This window comes from Pinus tabuliformis, chromosome 2_2, assembly GCF_031772625.1.
Source record: "Pinus tabuliformis cultivar Carrire ecotype Pingquan chromosome 2_2, CPIR1, whole genome shotgun sequence".
NCBI classification, from domain to species: domain Eukaryota; kingdom Viridiplantae; phylum Streptophyta; class Pinopsida; order Pinales; family Pinaceae; genus Pinus; species Pinus tabuliformis.
The window spans coordinates 328,643,560-328,654,627 of record NC_142300.1 but is presented as its reverse complement, the minus strand read 5'-3'; the positions used below and the strand labels follow the sequence as shown (position 1 = coordinate 328,654,627).

Here is an 11,068-nt window from a genome sequence, read left to right as displayed (position 1 = left end):
TATTTCTTTTCTTGAATAAATACAAATATCAAAAGTACATTTATGAAGACCGAACCTAGTTACAATTTCTTCAACACAACCTAATACAATGTTTGCTCAAGACATACATGATATGTTTCGTTGTAAAATGTGTTAATCAAAACACTCCACATATATCATCATGTCTTATTTCTCATTGTAAAATGCAATGGTTTTCATTATTAAAAAAATCATTTTTATAATAAAATCTCAACAATTTGTGAGAAATATAAACATAAATAATCTTTAATCAAGACAATTACAGACTTTAACCCAAAAAAATCACATCTTAGGCATAGATTAAAAAAAAAAGTAAGATTCAAGTATCACTACGTGAAGTACAGTATAAGATGCATACAAGGACATCATGTGACAAACTTTTTGTAAACTTTTTTATTGATGAGGATAGTACAGAATGGTTACTTTGTAAGTAGGTGTAGTGATGTGGTTTCTCATAAAATAGATTCGTTTTTTCAATCAAGTCCAAAGAGGGCATATTTAAATCTGACATTTGTGTTGGAGAATATTTTAGTAAAAAATATTAAAAATAGTTTCGTTTTTTCAATAAGTCCAAAAAGGGCATATTTAAATCTTACGTTTGTGTTGGAGAATATTTTAGTAAAAAATATTAAATACAAAATGTTTTCTACTGATTAGTATAAGCGTATGAAAAAATAAATTTAATTTAAATAAAAAATTATTTCTAAAGTTCATAAATAGTATTTTTTGAACAATTTTTTTAGAGTTTGCGATGTTGGAAAGTGAATCTAAAGCATTCCACTGGCATGTTTGAGGCCTTCATTTTTCCAATCAAGTCCAAAGAGGGCATATTCAAATCTTACACTTACGTTGGAGAATATTTTAGTAAGAAACATTAAATACAAAAATGTTTAATACTCATTAGTGTAATCGTATGAAAAAAATATCGTAGAAGTAAATAAATCAATATTTAATTTAAATAAAAAGTATTTTTAAAGTTCATAAATATATTTTTTTGGAACAATTTCTGAGAATTGGAGGTTGGAAAGTGAATTAAAGCATTCCATTGTCATGTTTGGGGCGTCTTTGCAATAAAAGATGGATTAGCATTTTCAATTTATTTACTGGTCTTTATTTTTGCCTTTACCAATTTTAGTAATCCAGTTTAATAAACATAAGCCAAAGTAAATTTCATAAAATATAATTGAAGTTGGCCATTTTGAAATTCTCAATACACCTTGTGAAAATCATTGATCAAAATTACCTGAAGCATAAATTAATTTTTAAACTTGCTTAAAATACCAGTCAAGCAAACAGTCCCTAAAAATATGGTTAAAGATCCAATCCACCAATACAAAGATCCAATGTTCTGGTACAGAAACTTTTTGGAAACATTTTCCAAAGTTTCTCTATGGAAATATTTTCCATACTCTCCGAGCAGATTCCAATATGAAAATGTCCTTTCCTGTTTGTAAAAATAGCATATTTTGTTTCTTTAATTTGGCATAGGTGAGTTATGAGTAAATAGTATATTTTATTATTTTAATTAAGCATCGTGAGTCCCATCAAAGCCCAAGGGGTTACTCAACTAGTTGTTGTCGATGCGGCCAGGCAATTGGTTAGTTCCATGCCAGCAGGCGTTCAATTCAAATCCTTCTAGGTTAGGCACACTAGTTTATTTCAACTGGTTTATCAATTCAAATCCAAATCCTTCTAGGGTAGACACGCTAGTTTACTTCAACTGGTTTATCAATTCAAATCCTTCTAGCGTAGGCACACTAGTTTACTTCAACTGGTTTATCAAGGATGCCAAAAAGCACTCCTTGGATTTTATCACAAAATCTTCCTTTTCCAATTATTGAGATTTTATAATCATTCCCTGTAACCATAATATTTATCAAACCCATGCCAACTTTCCTATTCCTGGTAATATAACCACATAGAAGGCAGAAACATATGACATCATCATCAGACCTACAGATAAAAAGACTATCTAAACCTAATAAGAAAGCACTTTCAAAGCAAAAATCTTGGGATGTGTGATCATAATAACTAAACGTACAGTTTTTCCCTGCCTAGAGATGGCATGTATATATAGTTCATTATGTACATGGAAAAAAACATCTAGATTACAGCGGGAGTTTCCCAAGGCAAAAGCAATTAACAAAAGCTTGCCTGCAAAACTTTATACTTAGAAAGGCCACCTGAAAACATTGACTCAGGTTTAGGAAAACATTTGCCGAGAGGATTGGAGGATCTTTTGAGTCACAGTTCTCCAGAACTTTCACATGAGCTTCCAACATTTAAAGATGTATTACCAACTACAAGTTTAATTGCCTTTCCACCGGAGAAATTTAAGATGTCAATGCACTCATGTAAATCCGCATCACACACTAGTAAAACCCACTCACAATCATCATCTAAATACTTCAGATCAAATGTACCTGCCTCTAATTTGAACCTTTTTGTGACTTCATCACGCAGTTCTGAAATTCCTGCATTCAAAGGCAAACGAAAACGTACAGTGTCTTGTTTATATGTTACTTTGAATATCGTTGATTTGTTCCCCTCTTGGATAATCCTGTCTCTTTGCATACCTGATAGATTTAAGATTCTAGAATCACATCTATGTTGTGGAGACAGGCTTCGGGAGTTTGACTGAATAGCTTCAGCTAAACATTCACCCTGCCCACTGAAGTCTATAGGCTTTTGGATGCTTGAGAATTTAACAGGTAACTTTTTGCGCTTGTGATTGACAGCTGTTTCGCTGTGTGTATTTTTTGGAATACTTGAAGTAGCTTGTCTTTTGTGCAAGCTAGTTTCTCCATTGTTAATGGATTCCAATTGGGGTGTTAAGTTTTCTCCACCTCCATGGCATTGAGATGCTGGTGGCCTAGAAAAGGCAGTGATGGTAGGTGGGTCCGCAAGATCTTCAATTGAATTGAGATAGCTCGGAATGAGATCACGCCGAGAAGTTTGAGACGATGGCTCCCCGATACTTTCTTCAGGTGACTCGCTATTCCTTGATTCGGCAATGCCCTTAGTTGCTCCATGCACATATGAGTCGTCTATATTTTTCACCTGATGAAGATTACCATTGGTATTTCCATCTATCACAACATCTTTCACATGTACAGCATGGTCGACAGAACATGTTTTTTCAAAAATAAGAGTGCTCCCTGGCTTTCTGGACTGTAATCCCGATGACACACTCAAACCTAAAGTACTCATCACCTGGCACTGTGAAGATGAAAAATCCTCGGGCGTGATGCAATCTTTTCCAGGAAGACTAGTTTTAGTGCCTATAACTTCTTCATTAGTAGCTGGAGGAATCATGTCAGGATCATGATCAGCAGCACCCTGAACAGCAGCAGGCAACGATTTACCATGATCTGATGTAGTATTGCTTGCTACTATACTTGGTGCCATTGCCACAGAGACCAAACCAGTTGAGAGATTTCCAATTTTAAATGCTCCCGCGCTTTTTACAGATTCAATAACTCCCTGCAATTTCTTCAGCGAACGGTTCACCTTGCTGATCTTGCGAGATGGCCACCTAGAAATTCCATGCTGTCTACAAATCCTTTTCAGTGTAGTTGGGCAAACTGCAATACCAAATTGAAAAACCTTTTAACCAGAGAATTATACGCAGCCATGCAAAGTGTACATGCTTTCTCCCTGAATATCAATATGGCAATAAAGTGTGCGAGGCCTATGCCCTAAAATCACAGATAACTACAAAAGGTATATGTTTTTTTCATAAAATTGTAAAAGCAAATAAATATTTAGATCCATACGACAAATGTGGGGTATGTCAGTGAGTGCAAGTCAATGTAAATAGTTATAAATATTAAACCAAGTGTTAAATCTGAATAAGATGTCAATCATAACTGTAAGCAGGCGATAGGGAGCAGTAATACTGAAAGAAGGTAAATCTAGTTTTTGTAATTGACAGTCTGTTTATCACATTGTTCTTCATAACGGACTTGAAGCAATGCAGGAAGCCATCCCAGTTAGCATGGAATTTCCATAGCATGTTGCCAAGAAACAAATAAGTGATCTGTCCAAACAAAAACAAAAAAATTGCATCTAGCATGTACCATTTTCTACAGAATCATATTTCGATATCTTTTGAAATGTGGTTTGTAAACTTTCCGTCATGAATAATGACAACAGCATACAGAAAAGCTGCTTGATATAATTATAAACACAGATACAAAGTTCATTATTCTAGATTTCAAATTATCTATTATGCGAAGTCTCTTTGTTGAAAATACTTGGAAGTACAAACAAGTCTTTCCTCGGCATCTTTCAAAGTTATGCCCCTTTTCACTGTTCAAAACTTTTAACAGATAATTGCGAGGATAAACAACATAACCTTTTTATACGATGTCAACAAGAATAGTTTAAATAACTACTATTAGGTGATTATATCAGTTTGGCTCAACTTACTGCTGGGTGAACTTAAACTCGAACGTGTAATATTTTAATATAGTTTTCTGAAAACGGGTCAGAAAACGAGCACATATAGAAGGCTGTGCAGCTGACTGTGCAACAATTGGATGAACATTAAGTATATGAACTGTTGGGATGGAAGGCTCTTAAGAGCCTCAAGAAGCTATGTCTTCCGGTAGTCCTTGAAAATACAAACACAAAGCTAAAATGATGTGGTCATGGGCATTTTTAGGTACAACTTAACTCGTCTTTCATGGCACATCCACATATGGAGGCAAGCTGAATTCTGTTCTGTTCTCATTCAGTGATTATTTCACAATCATTCTGTTAATGTTATCATTGTTATGTTTATGTTCTGTTCATGACTCGATAGCTGTGTTTCCATTCTAAGCACATATTGCTGCATCATGTTCTTATTAAGTTTATATAGCTTACCATTATGGTTGTGTAAGTGTGGTTCTTTCATTTTTTACAGATTGGGAGGATACTGCTTATAGCTCTCTTTGGCTAAGCTGTCATGCTATGAGGGGTGTTTCTATGCCATCACCCAGGGACTTGCACCTGACCTCATCTGCACCTAGTTTTTACCAGGTTGCAGATATGCTGATATGCTGTTAAGGTTGAGCCATTCCCTCTTGGGGTTTTGTTGGCTCTGTTGAAAAACCTGCAGCCTCATTTTTATGCTGAACACTTACAAATGAAGAAATTTAGTTCTGATTAGAGGATAATTCCCTGTTCTTCAGTTCAACTCAAATCCATATATAGGATGTAGATGCATCTGTAGATTTCATGATTGAAATTAATAATTTCCAGATCATACCTACTAGACTGCAGCAGAAGAATACCAAATAAATTAGCTTCATATCACCTCTTCTTTGGATTGCAACGCCCACTGCAGTGTAGCATCAACAGGAAAAGTAGAGGACTAGGTATCCCATACTATCCACAATCACCTGTGGATGATGGTGGTTCATGCCATAATCACACTTAAATATATTTCACAATGTTTCATATAAAACAGTTTTTCCAGTCAAACACCAATATAGATACTAACATCTAAAACCTATACCAGAAATTTAATCTATGCCTTTGTCAATAAAAAGGAAATATACTGCATCAGATCTTTAGTAAGCACCTTAATCTATTTATTAACATGAAAATAAAATAAATATTTGGTCGGTTCACTTGGAAGAAAGCCACTTCTTCCCTCCCATGCCCTAAGGCTCAGACTAACTGCAGTGGACAAAACACAGGAGCGCCAACAGTTCCACCTCCTTTTTTGGCCACAATAAGAAGAAATACTACAATTATCACAAGAAACCTGATCATTCTGATGACAAATGTCATGCCTTGCACACAAAAAAAGCCAAGAAAGCCAAAGAGGTATCTGCTAAACAGCAACTGGAAACTGGGATTCAGTGGTTGATGTCAGCAAACCCACATCTACTGATTCTCAACTCATATTGATAGCCACGGACTATTCCAACAACAAGAAAGAAGCTCTATCCATGTAGAACTGACAAATCAAAAATATGTTGGCCTGCATAATGTTGTCTCAGTCAAAAGAACCTTGTATCCTATACATTGCCAGAGGAGCTCAAACTGCCAACGTCAACTCACCCCAAGCCATACCAGCTTGGATGGGTCAAGGTCCAAGGACGTCAACCAACCCACCCTGATCAGACCAAGATGTTCTGTTACCTTAGCTATTGGACCTTTTAGAAACAGAGTGGACCGTGATGTTACTCAACAAGACTGCCACTACATGATTCTTGGCAAACCCTACCAGTTTGATTAGGGGCAATTTATGATGAATTATACAATACCTACACACTTCACAAAGGTTGTAAGACATACAAACTCAGTCTCTTCTTTTTTTAATTCTCTATCGACTAGTTGGAGAGTTGTTAAACAGGTAAACCTCAGCGAATACATAACCCTCCAAATCAAAGAGGACAACCACAGAAAGATCCCTCCCTCTGATCTTCAGGCACTCATAAATTCATATACCAATATTTTTTAAGGAGTCAAAAGGACTCCCTTCCTTTATAGTCACTGGCATTTTATTCACTTGCCCTCAAGTTCTTCCCTGCCTCGTTACCTTGCTTACCAAACCGCACTTGTGGAAACCACACAGATTGAGTGACAGATTAAGTAGTTGTTCTAATTTCGTAAGACAACCAAATCAGACCTAGCATCTCACCCTGTAGATCTCCATCATTCACCATCCCTGAGAAGGAACAACAAGAGTGAAGACATTGCACAGATTACAGGGCCGTGAGATAACCCTTCAAAACTGTTACCCACTTTCAAGGATTGATGAAATTCTTTACCACCTCAAGCGAGTGAGGTACTTGACCAACATTGATCTACCTTTTGACTATCACCAATCCCATGCCTAGAGATGTATGGCAAAGAGTTTTCAAGACTTAACTTGGGTTTCTACAAGTGGTTGGTCATGTCTTTTGACCTCACCATCGCCCTTACCACTTTTATGGAGATCATCAATGACAATTTTTGCCCTCACCTTGGAGGCTTTGTTTGTGTTCCACTTTAATAATATCCTGATATATAATAAAAACTGGGCAGAACATTTGGAGCACATTCACATAGTCTTGGATCTTCTTCACAAAACACAAGAAACCTTTGTTTGGTAAGACTTGTGACTAATACATGGGTTTTGTTATTGATGCAGCAGTTCATACAAATCTAGGGTTCTAGAGTGGCCAACTCCTAATACCATTTTGAATCTCAATTTTTCCAGGAGAATAAATTTCTATAGAAAATTCATCTACCATTACTCCCATATAGCTCGCCCCTTCAACCAAATTGACAATCAAGACTCTCAATGGACTCCAGAAGCAGATAGAGCATTCTGGAAGCTGAAGGATGCCCCTTGTTAGGCACCTATGATTGCACTCCCAAATCTGCAATAACCATTTGAAATAGAGATTGTTGCCACTCAATATGCAATTGGCACCATTCTTAAGCAAGGAGGACACCCAACTGCATCCCATTCAAAACCTTGACTCAAACCAAGCTCAATTCCCGCATTATGACAAGGAGGCCTACTTGTTTCAAGTACTCAAGCAATGGCAACACTACTACTAAGGAAACCATCATCCACACTAATCATCAATGCCTTCAATTTTCAAATTCTTAATCTAAAATTTAGGCACAACACCATTTGAAATGAATGTCCTATGTACAACAATTTCATTTAGTTATTAAGAACAAAAAGGGCAGCTCAAATACAGTTGTTGGTTTGCTTAGCAGACCCCCTCCAAGTCTCTTCACATACTCTATGTAAGGTATGCAGCATATGAAGAACGGAAAGACATTTATGTCACTGAACCGTGTTTTGTTCCTATTGTGGAATCCATCCAACATTCCACAGTAATTAATCTGACCCATTCCTTAGACTATACACTCAGAGATGGCTTGTTTTATATGCTGAATCCACTGTGTTCCAATACGGCCAGCATATCTTTGTCTCAAGAGGATCACTCTTCATCCTATGGAGGGCACCTTGGCATATAGCAAATATTGTTGCATTTACAACAACACTTCTTCTGGCATTCCGTGAGAAAACAAGTGGATGACTATATCAATGATGCCTTTGTAGCCAAACCACAACTTTAACAAGAAACTTGTCCTACACTGGCCCTTACTAGTGCCCTATAAACCATTGGAATCCATTTCTGTTGAGAGGCCTCTTAGGCTGATGGGTCATCACACATTAGATATTAAATATTTAGTAAATATATCAATGTAAATGTAATAAAGGATAAAGTACGCCTAACAAAAGATTGATTCGAAGCCGATACAACTGCTCCCACCATTTCTCCTATATATAAATACTTATGCTCCAACCATTTCTCCTATGTATAAATACTTATGAAAATGAATAAGAACTCATTTGGATATGCTTCCCAATTATATCTCTTCTTCGTTGAATACATGTGTGTTCTTGATGTTCTTGGCAAAATGTAGGCTCTTCTTGAATGTGTGTTGAAGCCCTGCTTTCAAGCTTTGGCTCCATTGTCAATGGTACAAGAACCGGGATTTCAGCAATGATGAGATTGAAGAACCGCAAATTATTCGAGAAGATGCTCTTAAAAAGACTTTCAAGTTCGAAAAAAAAATGCTCATGAATGCTGCTCAACAAATCTGCACAAAAAATGAAAGAGATGATGAGATCAGCGTGCTCATGGATGCTGCTTGCTGCACAAAAACCAGCAAATTATGGGATGAAGAAATTATGATGCCTCTTCAAGTACAAGCTCATGGATTAGCCGTGTCTCTTGGTTTTTGCTTTCTCCAAATGTCGTCAGTTCATGTCATGTGATTGTCAAATTCTCCACATGAATGCTGAACTTTTTTGAGTGTTGAAAACCAATCTCATTAACTTAATTCTGAAGAATTGGTGATGCAAAATCCAATGGATGGTTGAAATAGGAACAAACACAGAGTCCATGTGGTAGGTAAGAGAAGACTATGGGTTCGCCGCTCCCATCATATGTACACAATAGGATTGAAATGTCTTCAAAAGAAAGGAGGAGAAATCAAGATATTGCCAGAACAGATTTCATCATTGATGCACAGTCAAAAAAGAGGTAGACAATTGGTAACTTACTGTTATGCTAATAATTGATGGTGGGAGAATGGTGCCACGATGAAACGAATTATCTTTTCTTGTGTTTAGGTCTACTTTTTGATAGACTCCGAGCTGAGCAAAGTTACTCAGAGAAAAGCAGAACAATTCCCCAGGGGAAATGGGGTGCACACAAGGGCAAAGCCAAGGAGAACATCTGCCATTAGTTTATGTTAGGAATTTAAATTAATTCCACTTGCTGTGTCATGATTTACTAGAGAAGCTTCCCAGCTAGATGAGTTAGAGAACATTGATAAAGAAGACATTGAGGACAAGGAAGAGAGGGTTGAAGATGACAACGAGGATGGAGAAGAAGATGTAAAGCCAAGAAAGTCAAATCAACCTGCATCTGAGAAAGGCAGCATTGTATAAAGAAGTGGACCTGCTGAAGAGCATCTTCCCGAGTGCAAGCAACAATAAAGCACCAAAAACGTCCTATATTACAGGCTAATACGTGTGGTCGTATATTTGTCCTAATTTCATTCACTTACTGAAGGTTTTTTCAGGATGTCTCTGCAAATGAAAGAATTTGTCATGTTGTCCAAGAGATATCGAATAATAATCCCCAATATCTTCCTGGTTGATGCTTCCTTTTCATTGCCTTGGACAGCGATCCACGAGTCTTTGATGATCGATACTGATAAGAGAAAGGCCAAGAGTTTTCTGCAAAATTTCCAATCTCAACTGGGGTTGAATCCATCTCATTGAGACTAAAATTGTTCAACCACTCAACCGAACTACATTACTATATGATTGTTCAACAGAACCTAGTTGGGTCTCTGTTGACTAGTGGTCAAATGGACTGCATGCGGGCTAGACCCGGTCAGGGGACCAGGGTGGGGAGCACACTCCATGGGCAAGGAGACACCCGGGGAACATTTCCCCAGTGTGGAGGATGTGTTTCCCCAAAAGGAGGACATTATGGACGCCCTCCTCCTCAAAAAGGGGGACATATGGACACCCTCCTCCCCCAAAAGGGAATGCCTGGGCAACCCCTCCAGATTTTTTGTCCAACAACACCTGAAGAGAAAACAAGATAGAGGACAGAGCTTTGACGAGTCTGTGACCTTGGTAATTAATGGTCATATTGTTGGCATTATGGTTCAAGTGTTGTCCTTGATGGCAACTCACTCAGTGGATGGTACAGGTGCTCAAAGGTTAGTACAGGTGATGGCAACTCAATCAGAAGACAGATCTCAGTACAGCATGGCAAGAAAGCTCATACACGCTCTTTCGTTAAGCCCAAGTCGCGTGTACACGCAAGTTAGATTCAGAAAAAGCGCGTGTATGTGGAAAGGTTCCTTTGGTTCATGGTGGTTAGACCTTGGAAGTTGTGCCTATGATTTCGGACCATTATGTCTCGACGGGCGTGTCGATCCCTAGTTTTAAAGTTGATGGTATTGTGTTACTATGGTTTTGGCTCTTGGTATTGAGAAAGGCCTAAGGCTATATAAGGAGAAGAAGATCATTAGGCAAAGATCATCTTTCGACAAGGCATGAATATCTAAGAGAGAAAGAGATCTAATATGCAGGTTCTGAGTTGGTTGATCTGAGCTAAGGAGAGATCTCATCGGTTGATGGAGAACTAGATCTAAGGAGAGATCGGGATCAAATGGTTTGAAATGCACTATCATGTTATGGTTGATTATGCGTATTTCTAGATCTGCATATTGTCGCAATGTTACGTTCTGAGTCTAACTAATATCTGGTACAGCTGCAAGTTGAGAAAGTTTATTTTTAGATCTGTACGCAGGTTGGCTTCGGTAAAAGCGCGTGTATACGCGGTTTCTGCTCATTAAAGTAGCGTATATCTTTTGAAGCTTGATTTGGGTTTACAGTGGGATCTGACTGTTATTACAGAGTTCTGTAGTCTGCTCTGTGTTCTGGTAACTGGTGATTGACAGGGTTCAGTGGTTCAGTGATTCAAAGTTGGTTGTTTTATGCTTCAATGATCTGTTGTGA

At 37.6% G+C, this 11,068-nt stretch overlaps 1 protein-coding gene across 1 annotated transcript in view; it reads right to left on the bottom strand.

Annotated features, from left to right (window-relative positions):
* Positions 1–2,043: 2,043 nt before the first annotated feature.
* The window catches only part of LOC149192615 (protein NLP6-like), a 28,346-nt gene continuing 19,321 nt past the window's right edge, over positions 2,044–11,068 (bottom strand). The window contains exon 4 of the mRNA XM_089404654.1: positions 2,044–3,602. Coding sequence (XP_089260780.1) covers positions 2,263–3,602 — 1,340 coding nt within the window. The 3' untranslated portion in view covers positions 2,044–2,262. The remainder of the gene's footprint in view (positions 3,603–11,068) is intronic.